This window comes from Panthera leo, chromosome A2 (genome assembly GCF_018350215.1).
Source record: "Panthera leo isolate Ple1 chromosome A2, P.leo_Ple1_pat1.1, whole genome shotgun sequence".
In the NCBI taxonomy this organism is placed as follows: Eukaryota; Metazoa; Chordata; class Mammalia; order Carnivora; family Felidae; genus Panthera; species Panthera leo.
The window spans coordinates 463152-486116 of record NC_056680.1 but is presented as its reverse complement, the minus strand read 5'-3'; the positions used below and the strand labels follow the sequence as shown (position 1 = coordinate 486116).

General features: G+C 64.0%; 1 protein-coding gene across 6 annotated transcripts in view; it reads right to left on the bottom strand.

The window, feature by feature from the left end:
* Nucleotides 1-237: 237 nt before the first annotated feature.
* Nucleotides 238-22965, bottom strand: part of ARID3A (AT-rich interaction domain 3A) — a 32123-nt gene continuing 9395 nt past the window's right edge. For all 6 annotated transcript variants that reach the window (XM_042927735.1, XM_042927736.1, XM_042927738.1 and 3 more), the window contains 6 exons: nucleotides 10500-10572; nucleotides 7186-7369; nucleotides 6738-6985; nucleotides 4696-4992; nucleotides 3914-4012; nucleotides 238-3466 (listed from right to left, as the gene is read on the bottom strand). In XM_042927735.1, the coding sequence (XP_042783669.1) occupies nucleotides 3294-3466; nucleotides 3914-4012; nucleotides 4696-4992; nucleotides 6738-6985; nucleotides 7186-7369; nucleotides 10500-10572 (1074 nt within the window). In that variant the 3' untranslated portion in view covers nucleotides 238-3293. The remainder of the gene's footprint in view (nucleotides 3467-3913; nucleotides 4013-4695; nucleotides 4993-6737; nucleotides 6986-7185; nucleotides 7370-10499; nucleotides 10573-22965) is intronic.

The window sequence follows — 22965 nt, the reverse complement described above, 5'->3', positions numbered from 1 at the left end:
CACCACAGGACACAGTTTCTGTTAAAAGTCAGAAGTGTTTTGTCTTGTTTTAATACCTCATCAGCTTTACAGGGTTACAATTGTCTTAAATATTTTTGAAGTTTAAATACAATCTGCATAATAATGTTATAAAATGTAAACTTTCAGTGTTTTTAAATTTCAAAATCACACACCTTTTTTTTCTTTCTTTCCTTTTTTTTTTTTTTTTTTGGTCTTTTATCTTTTTTTTTTTTTTTCTTTTTTTTTTTTTTTTCCCTTTTAATACCTGAATGTTCTGCAAACACTGAAGTCTTACCAGGGCGCGACAGGCCGGGCCCGGCCAGAGGTAGAGTCGTTTTAAACCTTTTTTTTTTTTTTTTTTTTTTTTGGAAGTTTTTTTCACTTTAACCTGAGTCCTGGCGCGGTACCCACGCCGTCTGACAAACCCCAGAGAAACTGAAATTTCTGTCAGGAATGAAAGGCTGAATTCATGTTTGCCAAGAAAAAATGCAGAAGCAAAGTTAAGGGGGAAAAAAGGAGACAGTGGGCAAAAGTGATACAATGAAAGTGGGTTTACAAATGCAGAGGAATGGAGACCACCGCGCCTGCCCGCCCCTGCCCGCCCCCAGACAGCCCAGCCCCCAGCTCGGGGGGTGGGCACACGGAAGATTCTAGAAGCAACACCTCCAGCAAGACAGCCCCAGGGAGCCCCTCTCCGCCCTGAGTCTGGGGTCCACCCGCTCTGGAACGAACAGTGCACCAGCCAGGACACAGCCGCCCCCATCCCCACCCGGGTTTGCGTAAGGGGGTGCCCATCCGCACCCCAGAAAGCCTCCCCTTCCCTAAGCCCAGAGACCGCAGTGGCAGGGGGCTGAACGCGGGCACCTAAGGCGGAGGCAGGGGAGGGCCCCACCGGCTCGCAGGCCCACAGCCGCCCGGCTGTGGCCTGGAGGGTGGGACCCGGCCCCGAGCCCCGCCCAAGCCCCGCCCCCACCTGTCCCTACAGTCACCACTGGAACAGCGGGCCACACCCTGCGTTACATCCGGGAGGCCACACCACCCACAAGACACACGTGGACGCACGGCACACGCACGAACAAAGCGGGCGCACAGGCTTTCCAGGGGGAGGGGCCCCACGGGCGGGGGGTGGGGGGAGTCGAGGGGACAGGTGCACGTCCCTGCGGAGACCCTGGGCCAGCCGCAGAGGGCCAGGCCCGGGCACGGGTTTTGGCATCAAGAGTCAGACCTGAGGTAGGAAGAAAGCGCTGCAGACCCCCCCCCCCCACATGGGCCCAGGGCGCCCACGGGGCAGTTCGGGCGGGAGGAGAGAAGGGGCAGGGGCTCCCAGGTTCTCGAGTGGAGCCCGACTGTGCCCGGGGACAAGGGATCCCCCTCCCACAATGATTGTGCTGCTGCAGTGACAGACGGGAAGGGCAGAACCTTCTAGAAGGAAAAGCAGAGAGGAAACCCCACTCCTACCACCCACTCCTGAAAGGGTGGGGTGTGGGGGTGTCAACGACCCTGAGATATCCCAAAGAAAGGGGTTGCCTTCCAAACACACACCAAAGCCCCACATAACAGAAAACCCAGACCTGGGGGGCTCAGGACCTCCCCCTGCCCCCAGGTCTCCAAGGCTACAGGGTGATGCCTGGGTGGGGGAAGCTGGGAGGCCGCCAGGCTGGCACTGCCCTTCAGCCTCCTGAAGCTGGGCTCCTGAGCCCAAGTAGAGAGTACAGCCTCGCCCCGGGAACAGCCCAGCCACCCCCTCCCCAAACGAAAATCCCGCACCGTGTGAAAACACTAATCAACACCACCGGGTCCACGGGGACACGGGACGACAGGGCAGCCAAGAAAGTCCCCAGACCCGCCTGGGGCAGACACTGCCGCCTCCTGAGGCCCATCACCAGCCACTGCAATAGCCCCCTCCCTCCAGCGGTGCCCCCCTCCCCCGACACCCACCTTCTAACCAGGAGGACGGGGCGTGTGGGGACCTGGTGTGGTCTCCATTCAGTTACTTTAGTTCCTGCAGGGAGGCGTGGCCCCAAGCAAAAGGGGCCAAGAGAGAAAAAGGCGACAGTTAAGGAGAAGAGAATTGGGGGGGGGGGGTTCAGGATGCCGTGGCCCCAAAAACCTCGCCCTGAGCTAAGCCCGGCTCACCCCGTCCCCAGTATGGATAATCTCCCAGAGTAGCCCTTTCACACGGGAGCCCCCAGGCCACATTCATCCCTGAGACAGGAGCCGGGGGGCTGGACAGGTGGAGGGAGCCCCCTCCCACGCCGAGGTCCTTCACCCTGCGCTTTCTACTGGAGACTTCCAGCCTCTGCCTGCTGCAGCGCCAGCACGAAAAGCACAGCAAACAAACAGGACCACGGATGTCACGGTCGCCTCGCCGGTCACCGGTCTGAATTCACGCCCGCCCCCACCCCCCCCACCCCCCGTAGCACCTGAGTTCATCACCTCTCCTGGCTCTGGGCCTGCCAGCTGCCCACTGCGCTACAGGAAACGCACAAGGAACCCGAATCAGTTATGGGAAAATAAAAAGGGTATTACTTTTCTTTTCTTTTCTTTTTTTTTTTTTGCATTTTCAAGTCCAGTTTCCCTGAATGAACACAAATATATAGATATATATATATATATCCTTTTCCTAAGGTTTGATTCCTCCCCAAGAATAAAATAGATTATTTACAAAACAAAACCCCGAAACCTCTTAAAAACCCTATAGAGTTTGAATATCACTGTTTCTTAAAAAAAAAAAAGTTCCCAAAAAGCAACGAGAAAAAAAAACTCTACTGATCGTGGCTCAGGGGTTTCATCCAACACAAGGAGCTGGGTGTGGTGTGTGATGAATGGGAGAAAAAAAAAGCAAAAAAAAAAAAAAAAAAAAAACCAGACAAAAATGAAAACACACAGTGCAGAGATGTATGAGGTAAACAGGATTGGCCTCCCATGGCAACTGGTCCAAACACACCCCAGACCCCAGACCCCAGTCGGTCGGTCGGTCCGGCAGGGCTGCAGGAAAGCCTAGGAGATATATGCCTCTCTTCCGATTTCCTTTGCTGTTCTCACAATTCGTGTCTCTGAATGTCCGAAACCTGAGTAATTCAAGTGTTCCTTGGTTTTCCCCCGTTTTATTAAATTTTCTTTATATATATATATGTATATATTTTTTTCTTTTCTTTTTGGCGTTAGCTGTGGCTCCTTTGTGGATACCTCCCCTCCCCACCCGTATCTTCCGCCGTCCCGGCCCCTGCGTGGCCCACCTCGACCCCCCACCCAGGCAGGGGCGGGGGGGTGGCAGGTGGGGAGTGGTGCGGTTAAGGCAATGAGTTATTTGAGGTAGAAGACGTGGCAGGTGTGGACAAGCCCGCCGGCCCGGCCTGGCTGCCCGTGCTGCTGCTGCTGCTGCTGCTGGTCCCGCTGGTCCCTCCCCGGCTGCCACCACCACCGCCTTTGCTGGGAGCGGACGGTGGCTGAGCGAACAGCACTCCTAACGCGAGGACAGGAGGAGAAACACGTCACCGAGTCGAAAGGTCCTGAGCACTGACACCCCACAAAGTCACCCACGGGGGCTGTGGGGACAGGGAGGCCACAGGTCCCCCCCTTCTCCGTCCCTGGGAGTCGCCCTCCCTTAGCAGCGGAGCCGCTCGGTGTCCACGGCACCTCCTGGTGGTCCGTGGGAGCTCCTGGCTGACTACTCGGGTTGTTTAGAAGGAACTCGTCAATACCACCTGCCACAGGAAGAGCGCGACAAGGGGTCTGCCTTCCGAGCAGCTGCTGTGTGCCCAACACCGGGCCACGGATGCCGTGCGGACTACCTCGCTGCGGTCTCATATGGGCTCCGGCCGGCCGGCCCGGGGGGTCGGGGCGACCCGGGGCTCCCGAGTTAACGGGGAGACGAGCGCCCAAGGACGGCGTGGGGCCCGGCTGGTCCTACCTGTGTACATGATCCCGTTAATCTCCACCGACATGCTGATGCTGTTGCTGCCGTTGGGGCTGGTCAAGTTCGCAGCCGAGTCCTGGCGGCTCTCGCAGGCTGTGGGAAGAAGAAACACGGCCATCTGTAGTCACACACACGTCTGTGCGAGGACCCGCTTCCGTCACCCCGCTGGACCTCACGAGTCACCGAGCGCGGACCGGATCTGTCACCGGCACACACAGTAGGTAGTCAATAAATATTTACCGAGGAAGAACGTATCTGCCTAAAACTGGCTTTTCTCACGATGACGGGTCTTAACGGCCACAGAGCCGTCTAGACTTGACTCGTTCCATCCCCTGCTGATGGACACACGAGTGGCTTCAAGGCTCCACTATCACAAGCAGCATCGCGCCAGTGACCGCAGGGAAGCGCCCTCGGCAGATCCCAGGAGAACCACTGGGTCGCAGGGCAAGAATGTTTTCTATCTTGGAAAGAGGTTGCCCAACTGTCACCTCCTTAGACTCCCACCGGCGAGACCGGGTGGGCCCACGTTCCGGTATCCTGACCGGCATTCGATAGCATCAAACTCCGACGGGCGTCTCCTCACTAACGCGCAGATCCCCGAGTCGGCTTTCCACATGAACTTACTACCCGTCACCGCTGCCTGGGTCTTTTATGGGGTTAGCTCTTTTTTTTTTTCCCTTATTGATTTGCAGGCACTCTTTACATATGTTGACTACGAGGCCCTTACTCTGTTACGGGCGCACGCGGCAGGGAGGGTTCGCGCGCCGGGTTGGTACCTTGGCTGTTGATGCGGATGCTCATGGGCAGCTGGGCCGTCATGGCCAAGAAGTTCTGCTGCAGGGCCCGCTGCACCAGCCGCTGCTGCTCCTCAGTCACGAGGGCCATCTTCTTCTCAGGCGGCTCCCCAGACTCCAGCTTCTCCCGAAGCTGCTCCAGGGCGGCCGCCTGGGCCGCCACGGCCGCCTGGGCCGCCGCGGCTTGCACCGCGGCCGCCTGGGCGGCCACCACAGGGTGACCCGCCAGGGAGACCGGCAGGCGGCCGGGCACCGTGATAGGGATGGCCGAGTCCTCCTCTAGACGGGAGAGAAGAAGAGTCGGTGGGCAGGAGGGACCCGCAGCGGCCCGGTGCGGCCCTCCGCCCGCGGCAGGACCGCGCATGCGCCTGGACACCTCCGCCGACGGGGTGCGCACGTCCTCTCCGCGGAAGCAGGCAAGCGCTGCCAGATCTAAGGTCAGCCTGACACCGGGTACCGCCGCGACGGGAACGACAGTGTCACAGTCGCATCCAGCACGGACGTCGCACAGAGACGCTGTCACAGCACTTGCTGCGGACAGCAGCTGGGAAGCGCCACGTGTCTCGTCTGACGCGCTCGGCTCCAACCGCCTCGAGAGGCTGTCTCGACACTCGCGCGCCTGCCTCCACCCTCTTACGGCCGCTTCACGGGGGAGGCAGCTCAGAGGATGTGGAAATGTTGCCAAAGCCACAGGCGGTGGGGGTGGGGGGCGCGGAGCTGGGACTCGAACCCAGAACCAGCTGCCAACCATTCAGCTCCTCTGTGGTCGAAGCAAACGTCCCCATCGCGGTTTCTACCCGCTGGTCCCACCGTGACCTGCTGCCTCTTCTTTTCCCGACTCTTCTGCCCATGCCTGTCCCGGCGCTGCCTGCATGCTGGGCGCCCCCCCCCCCCACCTCTGCCAGGGTCTTTGGCACTCTCTCCTTTGTCCCCGTCTTCTGGGCTCACTCAAACACCACCTCAGCCATCAGAAAACCCTCCTCCCTGCCGGCCAGCACCTCCCCAGCTCCCGCATGAGGCCTCACGCCTGGCGGACGTTTATACTGACTCGTGGGCATCACCGGAGCTTCCCAGGGGTGGGGGTAGGCAAACTGAGGTCCACAGAGGGCTGAGTGACGCTAGTGGGACCCCATTCGCCTAGGATCTGACCAGGCCTAAGTCGTGGGGATCACGCTGGATCCCCCGGCCACCCCAGGAGGCAGGGAGTCCCAGCCCAGGTGGCAGGTGAGAGACACGCAGGGGGCTTCGCCTGCTTGAGGCCACACCGCCACGTGTGCCGTTGGTGTTTCTGTGCTAGGAAGGATTCAGAGGCTCGCTGGGTGAGAAGGCTGTGATCGGCTGGTGGTGCCTGCCACGAATGGGGGGCTCCCTACCAGGCATTCGAAAACTGGGCCCGCTGCCTGCTGGGGGCCGGACACACCAAAGGCTCTCCTTCCACAAACCCACAAAGAAGGGGTCGCTTTCCCGTTTCCCCAGCAGGAAAGCCGGGCCCAGGAGGGGCCAGTGAGCTGCCCAGACACACCCAGCACTAGATTCGGGGAAGGTTGAAGGGCCAGTGGGATGGGCCCACACCACACCCGTGACGGTCCCTGCTGGACAGTGTTGAGAAGGTCCTGAAGCTCAAAGGGAAAAGAATTCAGCAATCAGCTAGTAAGGTCTGCCGTGGGCAAGGGACCGGAAAAACTCCGGCTGTCAATACTGCCGCCCACAGGCAGAACTCGGGCGACGCTACAGTAATTTGCTAGTAACACCGGCCAAGGGATTGGGAAGGAACCGGGCGCCCAGTCAGAAACGGGTGCAGCAGCTTGGACTGGGGAAGCGGTGCTCGATTAGTAATGTCTGTCGCGGGCACGGGCTGGGAAACTGTTCAAGATCCTGAACGATTAGTGATGTCTGCTTGCCCTGGGGTTGGGAGAAGGGCCCTGCTTAGTCACGCCCACTGGGGGGCGCAGTACCCAGAGGGGGTCAGAAAGCCCCGGCCGGAGCAGAATGGGGTCTGGGCCCCAGGGACGCGCGGCCCTTACCTTTCTTGATCTTGGGGGCCGGGGTGATGGAGCTGCCGTTGGTGCTGGCGGCCAGGCCCAGGGAGGGCACAGGCAGCTTGGGCGAGGACAGCATGCCGTGGGCCCCGCCCGGCGAGTAGGCGAACAGGGAGCCCCCGAAACTCTGGCGCCGGCCCTCCCGCCGGTTGCTGTCGATGGCCGCCTGCAGCTCGTTGGGGTTGCTGAGGCCGCGCTTCTCACACTCGTAGGGATACAAGTACTTCATGTACCTGCGCCAGGGGCAGGGGCAGGGACAGGATGGCGCCGGGGCCCCCCAGGACCGCCCTCGCCAATCCCGCCACCCAGCCGAGTGAGCTCGGGGCGGACCGTCCTCAACCCGCACCCTGACGTCAGGACCGGCTCTCCGCGGCCGCCCCGGCCCCTCCCGCCCCGAGCGCCTCCCCTATGCGGGGCGCCGGCGGGCACTCACTGGGTCCGCAGGGTGAAGGCAGCGCTGGTGATGGACGTGGGCAGGTTGAGGCCTTTGGTGATCTCCCTCCACAGCTTCTTGTTGATGACCTCCACCAGGCCGCCCTTCTCCGTCACCAGCACGTACAGCATGAACAGGTCAAGCACCTGCTTGGCCATGATGGGGATGCGGTTCACGGGCGTCCCTGCAGGGGCGGGGCAGGGAGTGCAGGTTAGCGGAGGGGGGGGGGGGTGGCAGAGCCACAGGCGCAGCAGACAGCACGTGTACAGCCAACGCGCCTGTCCAGAGAGGTCTCTCCTGTCGCGGGCACACGGGGGCAGGATATCCTCTGCGGGGCCTCAGCAGCTCCCCGGCCCCGCCCCCTCGAGGCCAGGAGCTCTCCAGTCATGACAACCACAGACATCCATGTGTCTCCTGGGGGTAGAATCGCCGGGGGAACCCCCCCTTGAGAGAGCACCAGGAGGCCCGTGTCTCCAGCAGAGGCTCGCCCGGGGGTACAGAGACCCGGGACAGGCTGCGGGGCCAACCTGGAGACGTGTGTGAGAAACATGGCCCTCGTGAGTGTGGCTGCATCAACAAGCACAGTGGCCATAACAACCCGCCTGCGTCCCCGAGGCAGGTGCCCTCCGGGTCCCGGGGTTCCCAGGGGTTTGCAGCCGTGAGGAGGCAGGCCTTGGGCTAGTCTACCCTGCAGCTGAGAGAGCGGGGTGGCGGGCTGGTCCCCTTTTCCACCCACACTGACCCTCATAACTGCTGCCGTCCCTGTCCTCCTCACGTGCCCCTGATGCAGAAGCCCGTGGCCCGGCCTGTCTGGCACCTTCTCGGCCGAGGGTGAGAAGCCCCCCGTTTCGACTCTCCCTGCCGCTGAAACTCCTGTACCATCTGGCCCCTGGCTGCTGTCCCGGTCAGCTGGGGTCGCCCGGCTCAGATCCCCTGGAGCCAGTCTGGCACAGGGCGTGGGCTCAGGAAACAACAGTGAGATGTGACTGGCCCGCGTCACAGCCTACAGGGCACGTCGCCGCACCCCAGAGATGGGCCAACGAAGGCCCCGGGCTGTGGCTCCTGGAGAAGGGCCAGCCCAGCTTCACGTGAGGGGCCGGCCGGTCCACACTCCTGGGACCCTGGTTCCTGGGCCCAGAGCCAGATGCTCTGGGGTCACCTCCTGCCACTTCTGTCCTTTCCAGGTTTCAAAACCCCCACTAACTGAGGACAACCCAGAGAGGGTGGAGAAAGCTGGATCTCAGACTAACCCCCCTCACCCCCCCCGACCGACCCTACCCAATTCCATTTTTCAGCCCGAGCGGGAGAGAGGAAAAAGCAACAAGTGTCAGGGGCTCACCCAGCCCGGCCCACCTGGGACATTGGTTCAGGTTCTGCACTGAGAAAGAACAGAAAGAATCACACAAAAGATCCTCTGGGGACCCCGCGCCCTGGCTCTGCACGGGGCCTGGACGGATGTTTACAGAAGGAGCAGGGTGGAGAGCAGAGAGGCACCGGTGGAGGACAGGGGCAGTGGGGGCAGCAGGGAGATAAGGAGGGTGGGGAGGTCTTCAAGGAAACAGCAGGAGGGTGGGGCGCAGCCAGGACCCCTCCCGCATTCCCAGCCCCCAGAGACTTCTCAGAGCCTTCTCCTTTGTGACGTGAAAAAAAATTACTTTCTCTGTGTCTGGAGTGAAGGAGGGCTTGTGGGACGCAGGGCATGGTGTCCGGGGCCCGGGGGGAGGGATTTAACGCACTCTCAGCCCCAAAGCCTGCCAGTTACAGAAGGGGAGGGTCCAAGAAGATGGCAAGGGAAAGGGGCACTTGGGGCTGGGTTCTGAGGGTTGCAGAGGAGTTTGTCGCTCCCTGCCCTCCAGGGGAGCCCGGCTTGGCGGGGATGGCTGAGCTGGACGCCGACCCTCACGGTCCCGTGTAGCCCCCGCCTCACCCATACCCAAGGGCGGCTCACGGTACTTCCCGACCTCCAGGACACCAAGCCCAGTCTCGGGCGGGATGAGTGGGCTCTGGGCCGGGGAGCTCGGGGCCCCACGGCAGGGTGGTGGGGGCAAGGGGGGGGGGGCTCCGGCAGGTGTGGACGGGTCGATAAAGCGAGTGGGGGAGGATCTCTCTGACCACACGGTGGGCAGTGGGCCCTGGATGTGACTGGTCCCAGTGATAACAAGGAGGGGGCCCCCACCCCAGGACCGGGTCTGGATTCCCCCAGCCCCGGCACGGGAGGGGTTAATGCGAAGGCCGCAGCCCCCTGCCCTTCCCTTCCGCTGGGCGGCTGGGCCTGTGTTTACAGAGGCCGTTCGAGAGGGAGGGGCGCAAAGAGGCCCTGGACAAAGCCAGCGGCGGCCAGCCCCTGCGGCGGCCCCAGGTAGACCCTGCAGCACCCCAGCTGGGCCCGCCCCTTCCTGCCTCAGGGCTCGGAGGATGCATCCCCTCCCCGGCCTCAGTTTCCTTCCCTGAACGGCCCACGAGGCGGGCTGTCTAGCAGGCAGAGGAATGAGCTCCACTGTGCAGTGGGTGCCCTCGGGGCCCCCGGCCGGCCAGGCCTCTCCCCCCGTGGCAGCTCAGAGCCGAGGCCACGGCCATGCGTGCGGGGTGCGGGGGACCCCCTGGGGTCTGGGTCTCAGCTTCCCCACCGGGACGTCCACCCAGACCGGTCCCTGCCCCTCGGGCCTTTGCTCCCGGTCATCTTCCTGTTCTCCAGGCCTCGGTCACCAGGCATTTCCCGGCCGGGCCGTGTTCGGCATCCACTGCACCCCAGACCCAGGGGGTGGGACGGGCTGCAGAGGCGGGGGCTCGGCCTGGTACGCTGTTGGCACTTCATAAACGCAGCCCTGTGCTCAGCATGTGTGGGGTGCCGCCACACAGTGGCAACTGTTCCTGGCCCGTCTTACACACGGGGGAACTGAGCCCCCCCCCCCGCCCCGCCCCCATAGGCACAGGGGAGGGGCCGGGACTGGCCTTGCACCAGCAGCCATGGAACACCAGTGTCAAGACCACGAAGGCCGGGAAGCCAACCCCAGGAACTTCTATCCTATTGTCCCGGGCCCCAGCTGCCCTCCTGGCCGTCCACCTCTGCTCCCTGGAGGCCGGCTCTGCTGCAGGGGACCCTGGGGGCGGTGGGTGGGGGTCCCTGGGAACCAGGACTCCATCGCACCACGGGTCTCGGCAGCAAAAAAGGCCTGACCTGACGGTTCTGGGTTGGGGACCAGACACCTCCTACCCAAGGACCTACCCCTTAGATGCTCCCACCTGTGCCTCCCCCATCAGACCCGACTGCCAAGCAGGCGCCAGTCCCCAGGACCCCCGTGGGTGAGCCTCACCTCGCTTCTGCATGAAGCTGAACAAGTCATCCAGGAACTCCTTCCTCTTGGGGTCCCCGTCCAGTTCGTAGAGCTGTGGGGTCAGGGAGGGGAAGGGTCAGCCGGTGTCAGCGCTTGGGCACGGGTGCCACATCCCCACTGAGGGGCGGCCGGCAGAGGCAGGTCCAAGGTCCTGAGGCCCCATGGAGCTTAAAGAGCCCGGCCCCAGTTTCAGATGAAGACACAGGAACCTGCGTGTGTCTCCCACGGCGGTTGGCCCTGCATGCCAAGCCACATGCTGGGCCCAAGCCAGCCACCTGCTGGGCCCCTTAGAACAAAGGTTGAGTCTCCTGCAGCCCTGAAGGGCAGCGCCCAGACCCAGGGGTCTCCTGAGGCGGGTCCCTCCTGCTGGCCCGCTCCTCGAGCCCCAGGTGTCCCTCCAGCACCTCCACGGGCTCCTCCGTGCACGTGTCGGAACCCTGTTTTGAGGACACCCCCCACTGGATTGGGCCCCCTCGTCTCCCCCTTAACTAACGACACCTGCAAAGACCCTGCTCCCCACAGGAGCTCGTTCTCGGGCCGGGAGCTGGGTCTTGACATGTCATTTGGGAGACACCATTCGTCCCAGACAGACAACGCCGGTGCAGACAGCCAGCACGCAGAGGCCACATCCTGGTGCTGCCCCCCGAGAGGCGGCTCTGTTTTGTAGATGAGGAAATTGAGGCCCAGAGGCAGGCGAGAACCCAGGGCCCGGGAACGTCAGGGCCCTTCGGCCCAGACTCTGCCCTGGGTTCTCCAGTCATTGGGTGAGGGGCTCGGGGGTCCCCGGCTGCATTGACCACCTGCTCCCAGGGGCCGGCAGCAGAGGTGACTGGAGAGTGGAGTTGGAAGGGGGCGGCGGCAAAGAGCAACCTTCACGTTAAGCCCTGGGGAATGGACCCAGAGGGATCAGGCCTGTGGGGGGCCTTGAAACCACCAATCAGCCCCGGCTGGGACAGTCCATCATTAGGGCCCAAGAACACGCCAACGCCCAGCGCCTGCCGCCTGCCACGTCCCCGGGGGCCTCGGAGGCAGAGTCCCTGGGGCTGGCCGCCCCTCAGCCTCCCTCCCCTCTCTGGGGTTTGGTTCCCCCATCGGTGGAACAGAGACAACAACGCGGGGCCTCCGGGCACAGGCCGGGGTGGTCCGGGCTGAGTCTTTGTCTCTGCCCTGCCCCAGCCAGGCTGGCCAGCTACATTCCTGTGCTGATTTATGGTGGTCAGGGAGGCCCCACGCCTCCCCCTGCCTGAGGGTGTGTGGCCTGCAGGTGGCCATCGTCCCCTGCCCCGTCCCCGCCTCTCCCGCCCACACACCCTGCCACGCACACCCCCCTCCCGGGACCTCACACCCACTCTCCTCCCTGACCCTTCCTGCACCACGCCCCGTGGGACTACACGCTGGTCGGGTCTCCTGTCGGCCCGCTCGTGTGGGATGTGGGGGCTTCGTGTGGTTTGTCACTAGTGTCTAGGTGGGGTCAAGCACACAGCAGTCGGTGAATAAATGGTCGTTCGGTGATCCCTGACTTGCCTCAGTGTGGGCCAGCCTGGGCAGAGGGGCATCACCACGTTTTGGAGTCTCGCTGGAGACAGCAGGTGTCCCCAGGTTCACCTCCACCCAAACCCCCACCTGTGCGATCTTATCTGGAAACGGGGTCGCGGAGGATGTGGTCAGTTAAGCTGAGGTCGTACTCGGGATAGGGTGGCCCTAATCCCACAACACGTGTCCTTCTAGGAGAAGAGACACAGCCACAGACAAGGCCGTGTGAGGACGAGGCCACAACTGAGGGACGCCAGGGGCCGCCGGCCACACCAGAGGCGGCAAGAGGCAGGAAAGACCCTGCTCGGAGCCGCGGGGGCGCATGGCCCTGCCCCACCTGGATCTCGGACATCTGGCTCCAGAATTCGGGAAAACAAATTCCCGCTGTTTTCAGTCGCGCAGTCTGTGGTCATTGCTACGGCCGCGCACACAGGCCCCTCCTGATAGGCGGCAACATCTGTGAGATCCTGACCTGGGGCGGGGGGGGGGGGGGGGGGGCGTCCACCCTGCCTGAACCTCCCTGGACCCGGTCCCGAGAGACCTCAGTGCCCCTCCTGCCTCAGTCCTCCCATTCGCGAGGACAGCTCACCGTAAACACGACAGCTTCACCCGGAGCTCCAGGAACCGTCGTGACCCCTGTATCCCAGGCGGGGAAACTGAGGCTCAGGATGGAGACCAGCTACGCCGAGACCTGGCAGCTGGCTAGGTGGGGGAGCTGTTAGCCCCCAGGCCAAATGGCGGGTGGACAGGCCTGTGGCAGGGCCCAGTCAGACCCCCGTGGGGCCAGGGTATTGTTCGAGGCCGTAAAGGGGGATGTGCAGGGCCCCCGGCTGCCGGGGGGAGGCCGCTTTAACGGCTGGTGCTGTGGGCAGCCGACAACAAAGGCAGGCAGTAAAGGCCACCCCAGCTTTATGGGGCCCCGGCCGGGCCGGAGGGACGGGGGCATGGGGGGCGGTGTCCGGGCCCCACCGCAGGCCGGCACGCCCACCGCCTGTCCTCACGAGGCTCCAACTCATACCGCGGGGACACAACACATCCCGCGCTCGGCCCAGGCCTCTGCCCCGCTTGAGGTGGGCCAGGCGGCACTGAAACCAGTCGCCTGCCACGGCCGCAAACCCAGGCTGGACACCCGCGAAGCCGCGGGAGCCCCTCCCTCGGGCCGAGGGCTGAGACAGACGACCCACGCCGGTCTCGGGCTCTCGCCCTGGCCCCGCCTGACCTAGTGGCACCAGCCACCCCCCAACGGCCCTGCAGCCCACGAGGGCCCCGGGGACCCCCCCGCCCCCCCCCCACTTCCTCCAGCTTCCAAACCAGTCCCACGTCTGCGCCTTTGCCCCAGCAGCGCCTCCCGCCTGGACCGCCCCCGCTGGCTTCTCGAGTCCCGCTCTCTCCTCAAACCCGCCCCCCCCCCATGGGGCCCCCGCCCCCCGGGGTCACGGCTGCTGCCCCGTCTCCGTGGCACATGCTCTGCTCCCACTGGAACATGTTTACTGACCGTGGGCGACTTTCTCGTTTACTGACGCTCTTCCCCTGCCCTCCCACCGCCCGAGCCACGTGGATTTACACGCGGGGCTGGCCACAGGCCCGTGTGCCCCAGCAGAAGGTCACATAGACCCTGTCTGCTTCGTCCCCAATGTCTACAACCGGGTACCAGGCGGCTGCCTAACACTCGGGCCTTGATTTCTCAGTGTGCCACGGGATGGGGCCGCTAACCCTTTTCCAGATCTGTTATGTGCCCCACAAGGCTCATGCTGTGGGCGAGTGACATCCTACGCTGGGCAGACGGGCAGCTGGGGACCCCAGCTTTCCGCCAGGGAAAGGGGCAGCCATGCCCCTCCCTGGGCCCCAGCCGGCCGCGTCAGGGGGGTACACCCAGCCCCCCACGGGCCCCCTGCCTGTCTCTCGGCTGTGGCGGAGGGTGATGGAGGCCGGGGGACCCCTTGTTGCCAAGTGGTCTTCCCCACCCCAGCCCCACCCACTTCACAGAAAAGGAAACTGAGGCACAGAGCGGGTAGGGCCAAGCCTCCCTGGTCACCCCACGCAGGAGCCAGAGGGCTTTCTCCCGGCAGTCTGAGCATGAGCTCCTGTCCCATCCCGTGTCCCCCACCCGAGACCTGGCTTCGCACCCTGGCCGCCCCTCCTGCCCTCACCCCTTCCCGAGTGCTCTCACTGAGGGGCAGCCGTGTGGGAGGCCCAGGTAGTGGCAAAAACAAGGTAAGCGCTCCCCACCCCCAAGCGTAGGATGGGCAAACAGGAAATTCTTGTTTGTGGTTAAGGAGCATTGTCTGTGCGAGGAGACTCCTTGTTGGTCAGCGGGTCATACCGCTGACCAGGTCAAGTTGTGTATCTGGGAACTGGGGGGGGGCCTTCAGCTGCCCTGCAGAGGCCAGGGAGCTCACCCTCGGCGGGGGACCCCTCCCCAGCCTGTCAGCATTGAAGGAGTGAGGAGGATCCCCCCCCCCCGCCCTTGGCCACCAAGCCCGCAAAGCGAGGGGCCTGGCCTGGGGACGTGCTTGTGCGGGGAGGGCACCACCAGGACCCAGCACACAAGCGGCCCCCTCCCCAGGCATGACGCTCCGACAAGATCACATCCCCAGGAGGCCCCACCTGGGCAACCCCGAGCCAGTTCCCAGCCCACCACGGGGACCCGGGGGGCGGCGTCCAGCCCAAGGCCGAGGGGCCCAGGCTGTAAAGCAACGGCCGCCTGCAGGGCCCCTGGGAGGACCTTTGCCCCTTTAACGGTGTCTGCTCAGGCCCCCTCCTGCCACCCAGGCGGCTCCAAAGTCCGCAGGGCTCCACCTGAGGAGGAGGCTGCTGGGCCCGCAGGGAGACCCGGCGGGGGGGGGGGGGGGGGGGGTGTGGAGGCCGCCGCTGTCCTTACAAGGCAGAGAGAGGAACCAAAATTAGGAAACATCAAGAAAGCCCAGTGCCTGCCGTTCCGGGGCCCGTGAGCCCCAAGCCGCCAAGGAAGGGAAGGCAGAGCAATGCCAAGGACAGGAAGCCTGTTAGAAAGGCTTGCTGTTGCAGCGCCCAACACGGCTTACAGGACACCAGGAGTGTGTCCTCCTCCACGGCCCGGAACCAGGGTCGGTGGGTGGCAGCGTCACAGGCAGGGCCGGGGGGCCCAGGACGCTAAGTGTGTAACCTCACCTACTTGTCTCTAAACCTGGAGAAAAAGGGTCCACGGGAGTGAGTTCCACATCACACAGAATTCACCATCTCGAAGTATTTCGGCCGCACCGAGCGTGTTCACGGAGTTACGCAACCACCATCTCTATGTAATTCCAGAACATTCCATCTTCCCAAACCCAACCCGGTCAGCCAGGCCCCGCCCCCACGAGCCCCCTTCCCGCCTGCGGACGCGCCTGCTGGAGGCGAGTGGCATTCCCGCGCATGTGGGTGGACGGGCTGATCGTCCGTCACCCGCCGGTGGGCACAGGGCTGTCCTTACGGGCCTGCTGCTAACACACATCGGTATACCCTCGCCTGTCTTTACATCCTCAGGGTTTGGGAGAAGGATTTATTTACCGTAACTCCCGAGGCAAAGTGAAACAGCAGAGAAGGTGGCAACACTGTTTTTTATCCCCTGCACCCCCCCACCAGGCTTCCTGCTTTCCAGGCCCAGCAGCTGCTCCCCGAGGCACCTCTGCCCCACCACACCGGCCCCTCTGCAGTATAACGCCAGGTCCAGCTGGAGCCCTCCTCCCACCGAAGCCTCTGCTCCCGCGGCCGGGTCTGATCCCCAGGCCGGGGCAGCACGGCCAGTGAGGCTCCGCACCCCCACCGCCCCCAGCGTCTGTCACCAGGCATATGACTGTGCTCGTTCGGCGAAGGGCTCCCCCACACCCAGACGAGAGCCCCCAAGGGCAGGTCTGGGGGCTGCGGGTGCTGGGCTCGGCGCCCGCTAATGAAGGAAGGAAGGAGGCTCACCGAGGCTCTCGGCCCTGGGCCCCCTCCCATCCCCCGCACAAAGCCTCTCCCCACCGACCGAGATGACTCAGCACGTCCAGCCTTGTTGCCGGGGCCCCAGGTGGGCCGGGAACAGAGTCCCTGGGGGCCGCCCCAGCCTCCCCCATTCACAGACAGAGCCGCAGGTGCTGGGGCCGGGCAGGCAGGGCGGCAACCACTGGGCCTCCCCACCACTCCCCCGGGCCACTGTGCACCTGGGGAAACTGAGGTGGGCAGAGGGCAGGTCTCCTGGCAGCACCTGTGGACCGCCAACAGCTCGCCTCGTCCAAGGTGGCACGGCCCCAACGTGGCAAAGCTCGGGCCCCACCCCTCGCGACAGGGACCCCGGAGCAACGTGGCGAACGAAGACAGGATGGAGCTCAGCGGGCACCTGGCGGGGAGGTGGGTCGGGGTGCAAGAACCCAGAGCGGGGGACCCTCCCTGTCTGTGCTCCGAGCCCCAGTCCACCCATCGCAGGGGGCAGGGATGACGTGACCAGGAAGCCGGTGCCCCGTCCCCTGCGCTGCAAGCTCGCAGGCCGGCGGACGGCCCGGCCGGGCTCCCGGGGAGTTTTGCACCTGAGGGAAAGTTCTGCCGTGGAAACTCCCACGACACCTCTCAGAAGAGGTGGACGCCGAGCGGGAGCTGTGTCAGCCCACAGGCGTCGGCCGAGACGACCGTTTTGCAGCCACGCTGAGCACCTTCTGTACGTCAAGGCTGCTGCCGGACGCTGCCCAAGAGAACCGCAGGCCAGTGGGGGACACGGCAGGATCCGAGGGAGGCGCAGTGGCCCCGGGGACGGGGGTCACCGGCTGCCGCACGCAGCAGGGCCTTAGGCGACGTCCGGGCGGCCTCGCGCCCTTCCCGTGAGCCGCCCTCCTGGTGCACCTGACCCCTGGGGCACCCGCCTGGGCGACCAGGCCGCCTTTCGTTTCCCGTCAGCGCCGGCTCAGCCTCCTCCACACAGATGTGGTGAGCCCACGGGGCTCGCAGGAGATTGAGGAAGTGATTCTGGGCAGGGCACAAACATCTGTCCGCTCGGCCTCGCACCCCCAGCCGGCCATGTGCCCCTCTCTGAAAAGACGGCACCCCACCCATGACAGATATTAATAAAAAGCTCCAGAAACGAGTCATAAGGCTTAACGTGGAGCTGAAGCTTAGGGGCACTTCTTTCTGGATTTCCAGATTGTGCGGGCCGGGCATGCGCCCCGACGCCAAACTGCCGTCCTCTCCCGGTCGGCCTTGTGCACGGCCGGGGCCACCCCGGGGCCTCAGTGAAGTGGGCAGAGGCACCTGCGGCATCGAGGTGGGGACCAGGGGGACCAGGACGTAGCTGGGGGTGGGGGATGGGGGAGGAACCACCTTGACGGCCAGACAAGCTGATCGCCCGCCAGCACCATGCCAAAGCTGGGGAAACTGAGGCCCACGGGGGCACACCCACAGGTCCAGCCCTGAGAACGCACCCTCGATGGAGGGCGGCTGAGGAACGATTCTAGGAAGAGGTGGGGAAGCGGCAATTCCTTGCCCCACGCAGCATGCAAATGACAGGCAAATCCCGCCGGCCTCCAGTCCCTGTGGGGGCCCCTCACCCACTGGCCGAGGGGAGCCCACCTGGGACCAGGAAGCAGGGGGGCTGAGAGAAACCTGCAGGGCAGCACGGAACCCAGGGCCTGGCCCTCGGGTGCCCCGGGCCGTGTGGAGCCTCGCAGGGCTGGGGAGAGACCCTGCCCTAAAGCACCTGGCACTCTGGGCAAACGCTTCAGGTCAGAAAGCCAAGAATCCTGAATCTTCTCCCCTCAACCCCAAGCAGTTAGATATCCAATGTCGCACTCGGCCTTGGGGCATTTCGTACAAGGGTCACCAAACAGCCTCGCTGCTCCCGCCTGGCTCCCGGCTCCGGGCGGCCAGGGGTCCAGTGCTGTGGCCAGGGCCCGGCACCCAGGAACTAAAAGTCCCATCGTGGGGTTTTCTCTGAAAGGGAATTTCCTGGTGGCTGGGAAGGCTCAGAAAGATGTCCCTGCCCTGGCTGTGCTGTCCCCGTCCTGCCATCGCCGGCCAGCCTGCGCCCAGTGCAGAGAGCCAGGGGGCTGCCCCCCCGCCTCCCTCCCTCTGCCCAGGAGTCGAGAGGAAGGGGCCCCGGGGTCCCCGCTGGGCACACCCACAGGAGCCTCTGCCAGAACCCGAATGGAGGACACAAGGAAGGATTGGGTCTGCCCCGGGGAGGCCAGCGGCTGAGCGGGACCACCAGAGCTTACCTCCTGGGCATCCCACCTCCGCGTGGGCCACCGTCCTAGGGACAAGAGGAGCCGGACACGGAGGGGCAGCCCCAGGCAGCACGCGGCTGGCGCCCGCCCCGCCCCACCCCTCCTCTGCCAGGACACCCGAGTGCTAATTAACTACAGCAACAGCCAGCACTCACTCTAACGCTGCCCGGTTCACAGACAGGGAAACTGAGGCTCACAGGGGGGGCACAGACAGCAATGGGCCGGTGGCTGGACCCTCTGGCCCCTTGCGGGGGCCAGAGAGAGATGAGAGGCCTCAAGCCCCACTGTCCTTCCCAGAATCCCGCACCCAGTCAGCGAGTGCGTGGACTGTCCCCAGGCCACCATGGGCAGGGGCCACCTGGGAAAGTGGCAGCTGAGGAGAAAGCATGGGGGGGGGGGGAGGGGAGTCTGGGCCGGGGGAGGCAGAGCAACCAGGAACCCGGCTCCAGGCCCAGCTCCCCCAGCAAGAAGCCAGGTGACCCTGGCAGGCCACACTGGTTCCAGCCAGCCCGAATCCTGGGGAAACATCTGTGCATCTGGTCACAAAGTGGGGGGCGATGAAAAACACTAGGAAAGTTAGCAGCCCCCACCTGGCCTGCCACGGGGAGCCCCTGGGGCCGGGGGGCTGGGCAGGTGCCACCGGTGGGGGGGGGGACCCTCAGAGACCCCTCACGAAGCAGACAGGGACACAGCTGGACCAGGAACTAGGGCCCAAGGCCACCCCCCACCACGCCAGCCTGGGCAGATGTGAGACCCACCGCCAGGGGCCACCGCACCTGGACAGGAACCCCGAGACCCACCACCCTGCCCAGATACACCCACAGCCCCCGTACACGGCCCAGGGCGCACACAGACCCACGGCCCTCCCCACGGATCGGCAGGCCACGCCACCCCAACGTGGTCCCTGGCACAGGCACAGACACTCCCTTCCAGCCAGACACACAAACAAGACACGCCCTCACCCTCTCGAAGATAATGGCCCCAGACAGCCCGCCCTTGCCACGGTGCCAGCCCAGCCCGCTGGGCCCCACACCCCCACGCCGCGGGACGGCCTCCTCTGCCTGCTGTGTCCACGGATGCGTCCCCAGGGCCCAGGACGCAGGCTGGTTCGCGGCAGACACCCCGCGCTCTCGTGGAAGGACCAGGCTCAGGCAGGCACACCCGCGGGGGCACAGCCTGGCACTTCCTGCCCGGATCCCGGCCGCGACCCCGCCCCCAACCAATCCCCACGGAGGGTCCACAGAAGGCCGGGCCTCCCGCGGCTGCCTGAGGTCCGCCTGCAAGGCTCGCTTCTTACAGGGACACGGGTCATCGGACTCAGGGCCCACCCCACTCCAGCACAGGCTCATCTCAACTAACGACACCCGAGGAGACCGTTCCCAAACCCACGTCCTGGCGTCCCGGCAGACGTGGAGTCCGGGGCACTGACTACTATCAGCTCACAGCGCGTTTCTTCCTGGAATGTTTTCGTTTGTCCGCTTTCCTTGTCAGGGAGGACCAGAGTGTGGCCCTGAGGTGCCGGGCCTGGTCTGGCTCTGTGCCCCCCCCCACCCCCCCACAAGACCCCTGCCAGCGGGGCAAGGCCGCGTCCCGTGCTGGGGCCTTCAATAGGCAGACTGGTAACCGTTTAACCCCGTGACCCCCCCAATTGTCCTCAGCCGCGTGCAGCCTGGCCAGCGGAGAAGGGGCGGTCCGTGCCCCGCCCTCCGCGCGTGCCCACCCACCAGCCTGCACCCCCAGCCGCTCCCCTGACCCAGCAGGGCGACAGCGTCTGTAAATGGGGTCACAGGGCGGCTGCAAACAGCCAGGGAGACGCCCCTCCACGTCCCCAGGGGCGATGCCGGCCCCGGGATCTGGAAACTTAGGAACAGGGGGTTTACGACGCAGGCAGGGAAACTAAGGCACAGAGAGGGCAGAGCCCCACCCAGCAGCCCCCCGACGACACCTCTGGGTCAGGGAGAGCTTGTCCCTGCCCAAGATCCCACAGAGCTGAAGAAGGAATTGAACTTGGCAGGCCCCCCCCTCGCCCCCGCCTCCTGCCCTCAGGCCCTGTTCACACCTCAGGGCTCCCTGGGGAGCATCAGCAGGGGGCAGGCAGGTTCGGAGGTTGAGCTGACCCCAGGGCCAGTTGAAGCCATCACTGACTTGGTCAATGTGACTTTGTGGCTAATGGTTAATGGGTCGCACCTCGACCTCACGCTTCAGGGCCAAGGTGAGCCCGTTGGGGGGGGGGGGGGGGCGTGGGCACACCAGGCTCACACGCACGCGGGCCTCCAGCTCCCTGTATTTGCACACAGCCACGGGGGACGGTCAGCCCATCACACAGGGACCCAGGGGACATGCGATGCACTGGGCTCCCCACACTCTGAAACACATGGGCCCGGCCTTCCACAAGCACGTCCAGACCCCAGGACACACACCAACACGTCCACGAAGGGGAGGGACACGTCACGCGGTGCCCGTGCACGTGCGCACAATCACAGCAGGCGAGGGGACGCACAAACACACCTCCGAGGCGACAGATACGCATAAAAGACGCTGCAGGGGAGTTCGCATGGCTCCAGGGACTTTCAGATGAACACGCAGGAAAGCCTCAGCATCAGCACACGCGTGGGTTACAAACACCCGGAGGGTCCCAGGATGCCCCCGGCCCCCCCGCTCCGGTGAACACAGATGCCAGCAAACACGGGGCCCTTGGAGACTGCCCCCCCCCCCGCCCCCCAGGTCCCGGGGACCCCGCCCCCGCCCCCCCACACCCCCACGTCTGAGGGCTGCACCCTGTGTGGCTCACCCGTGCCCATCCCCTAACCGGACACAGAACGTGGACACTGCCCGCTGGGCACCACTCCCTGCAGTGGCTGCGTGTGTTATTAGAAAGCGTGGGGCGGGCCGGGAGCTTGGCAGCGGCCACTAGGGTGGGGAACGGGTGGTGGGCGTGGGGCCAGGCCCCGGCGGCCGTGACCCCACGGCGGTGACTGGGTGGCTGGTGGCGGCGCAGGGGCCAGATAAGGTTCTTCCGCTGAGTCAGTGCGGTTCCCAGGGCTGGCACGGGCAGGGGCACAGTGCCAGGGGCTGGCGGGCGGGCACCCTCCCCATGCCCGCCACGGCCCGCTGGCTCCGTGCCAGCAGCCACAGCGGCTTTGATGAGGCAGGCGCTGCCCCAGGCGGGGTGGGCCAAGTTCCCAGGGGCTTCTCAACACCCTCCCCGCCCCCAAGCACACGGCCCCGGGCTCCTGGCGCCACAGGAAGAGGCTGGGCATCAGAGACGGGCCCCAGGACACACAGGGCCTGGCCCGCTGCCCACTCTGTTCCAAGCCCGGCAGACGGATGTCGCCAGGTTCAGGACCTACTGTCTGACCTCTAAACCTTTGCCCAGGCTGTGCCCTCTGTTCAGGACACCCTCTTCCACCAGAAACATTTTCATCCTTCGCCCCTGGCCCAGCAGACTGAGCCTCTTCCAGTCCTGTCCGGACCACAGGCCCAGAGGCGTCCACCCGCATCGCTCACTTGCCCCACTCCAGAGCCTGCCAGGGCTCCTCCCCTAGAGCCTAATGTCTGCTCACCCCCACCCCTCCTACTGGATGTTCCAGCCACACTGTTCCCAGACGCACACTCTACCCTTCTCTCTCCATCTAGCAAACTCTTACGTATCCCGCAAAGCCCCAGCCCCAGAGCGTCTGGGCAACCTTCTCCTCAACCTTCCCCTGGCCCAGCCCCAATCCCTAAGGGCTCCCTGCAGCCTTGGGGGCTCCCAGGCAAGACAAAGAAAATCTGACAGCTCCTCCCCAAATCCCCACCCCCACCCTATGTTGCCCAGGGCCAAAGATGTTCACGGCAGCATCATTTACAACACGCAAACAGGGAAACAGACACTGTTGTTGTCAGCCCCACGAGGAAACCACAGCAGCTAAGAAGCCAGTGACGGGGAGCGCTGGGATCCACAGAGACACTGAGTGAGGACAGGAGCAGCGGCCAGCCTGGCAGCCCGAGACATGGCACTTTGACACCTTACAGGACACATTTCTGGACAAGAATGGCCAAAGCAAGGCCAGCAAATTCCCTTTCTCCTTCCACGAGAATGGTATCCAGTGCTACTTCTGGAATCAAAAATGGAGTTAAAAAAGCAGCCGTGTATCTTCTGTAACTAGGAAAAAACAAAAACCGAAAAAAAAAACCTAAGAGGGGCGCCTGGGTGGCTCAGTCGGTTAAGCGTCCGACTTCGGCTCAGGTCTCGATCTCACGGTCCGTGAGTTCGAGCCCCGCGTCGGGCTCTGTGCTGACAGCTCAGAGCCTGGAGCCTGTTTCAGATTCTGTGTCTCCCTCTCTCTCTGCCCCTCCCCCCTTCATGCTCTGTCTCTCCCTGTCTCAAAAATAAATGAAACGTTAAAAAAAAAAAATTTTTTTTTAATTAAAAAAAAAAAAAAAAAAAAACCTAAGAGAGATGAAAGGGCCAGAAAAAAAATGAAATGTGACCCCAGCCTCACTCTGCGTTGGGCCGGGCCTGCTGTAGGGAAGCAGGACACCCACAGGCATAAAATGGATCCCAGGAGGCCTGGGCAGGGTCCCCAGCGAGGACACAGAAGCCCCTGGGGCCTGGAGCCTGAGGCAGCAGGTGGCCCTTCCCACCTAAGTGCCCGTGTGTCCAGGCCCCAGGTCCTGACACCTGATGTGAGGCCCTGGACCCATTGCCTCCACTGCAG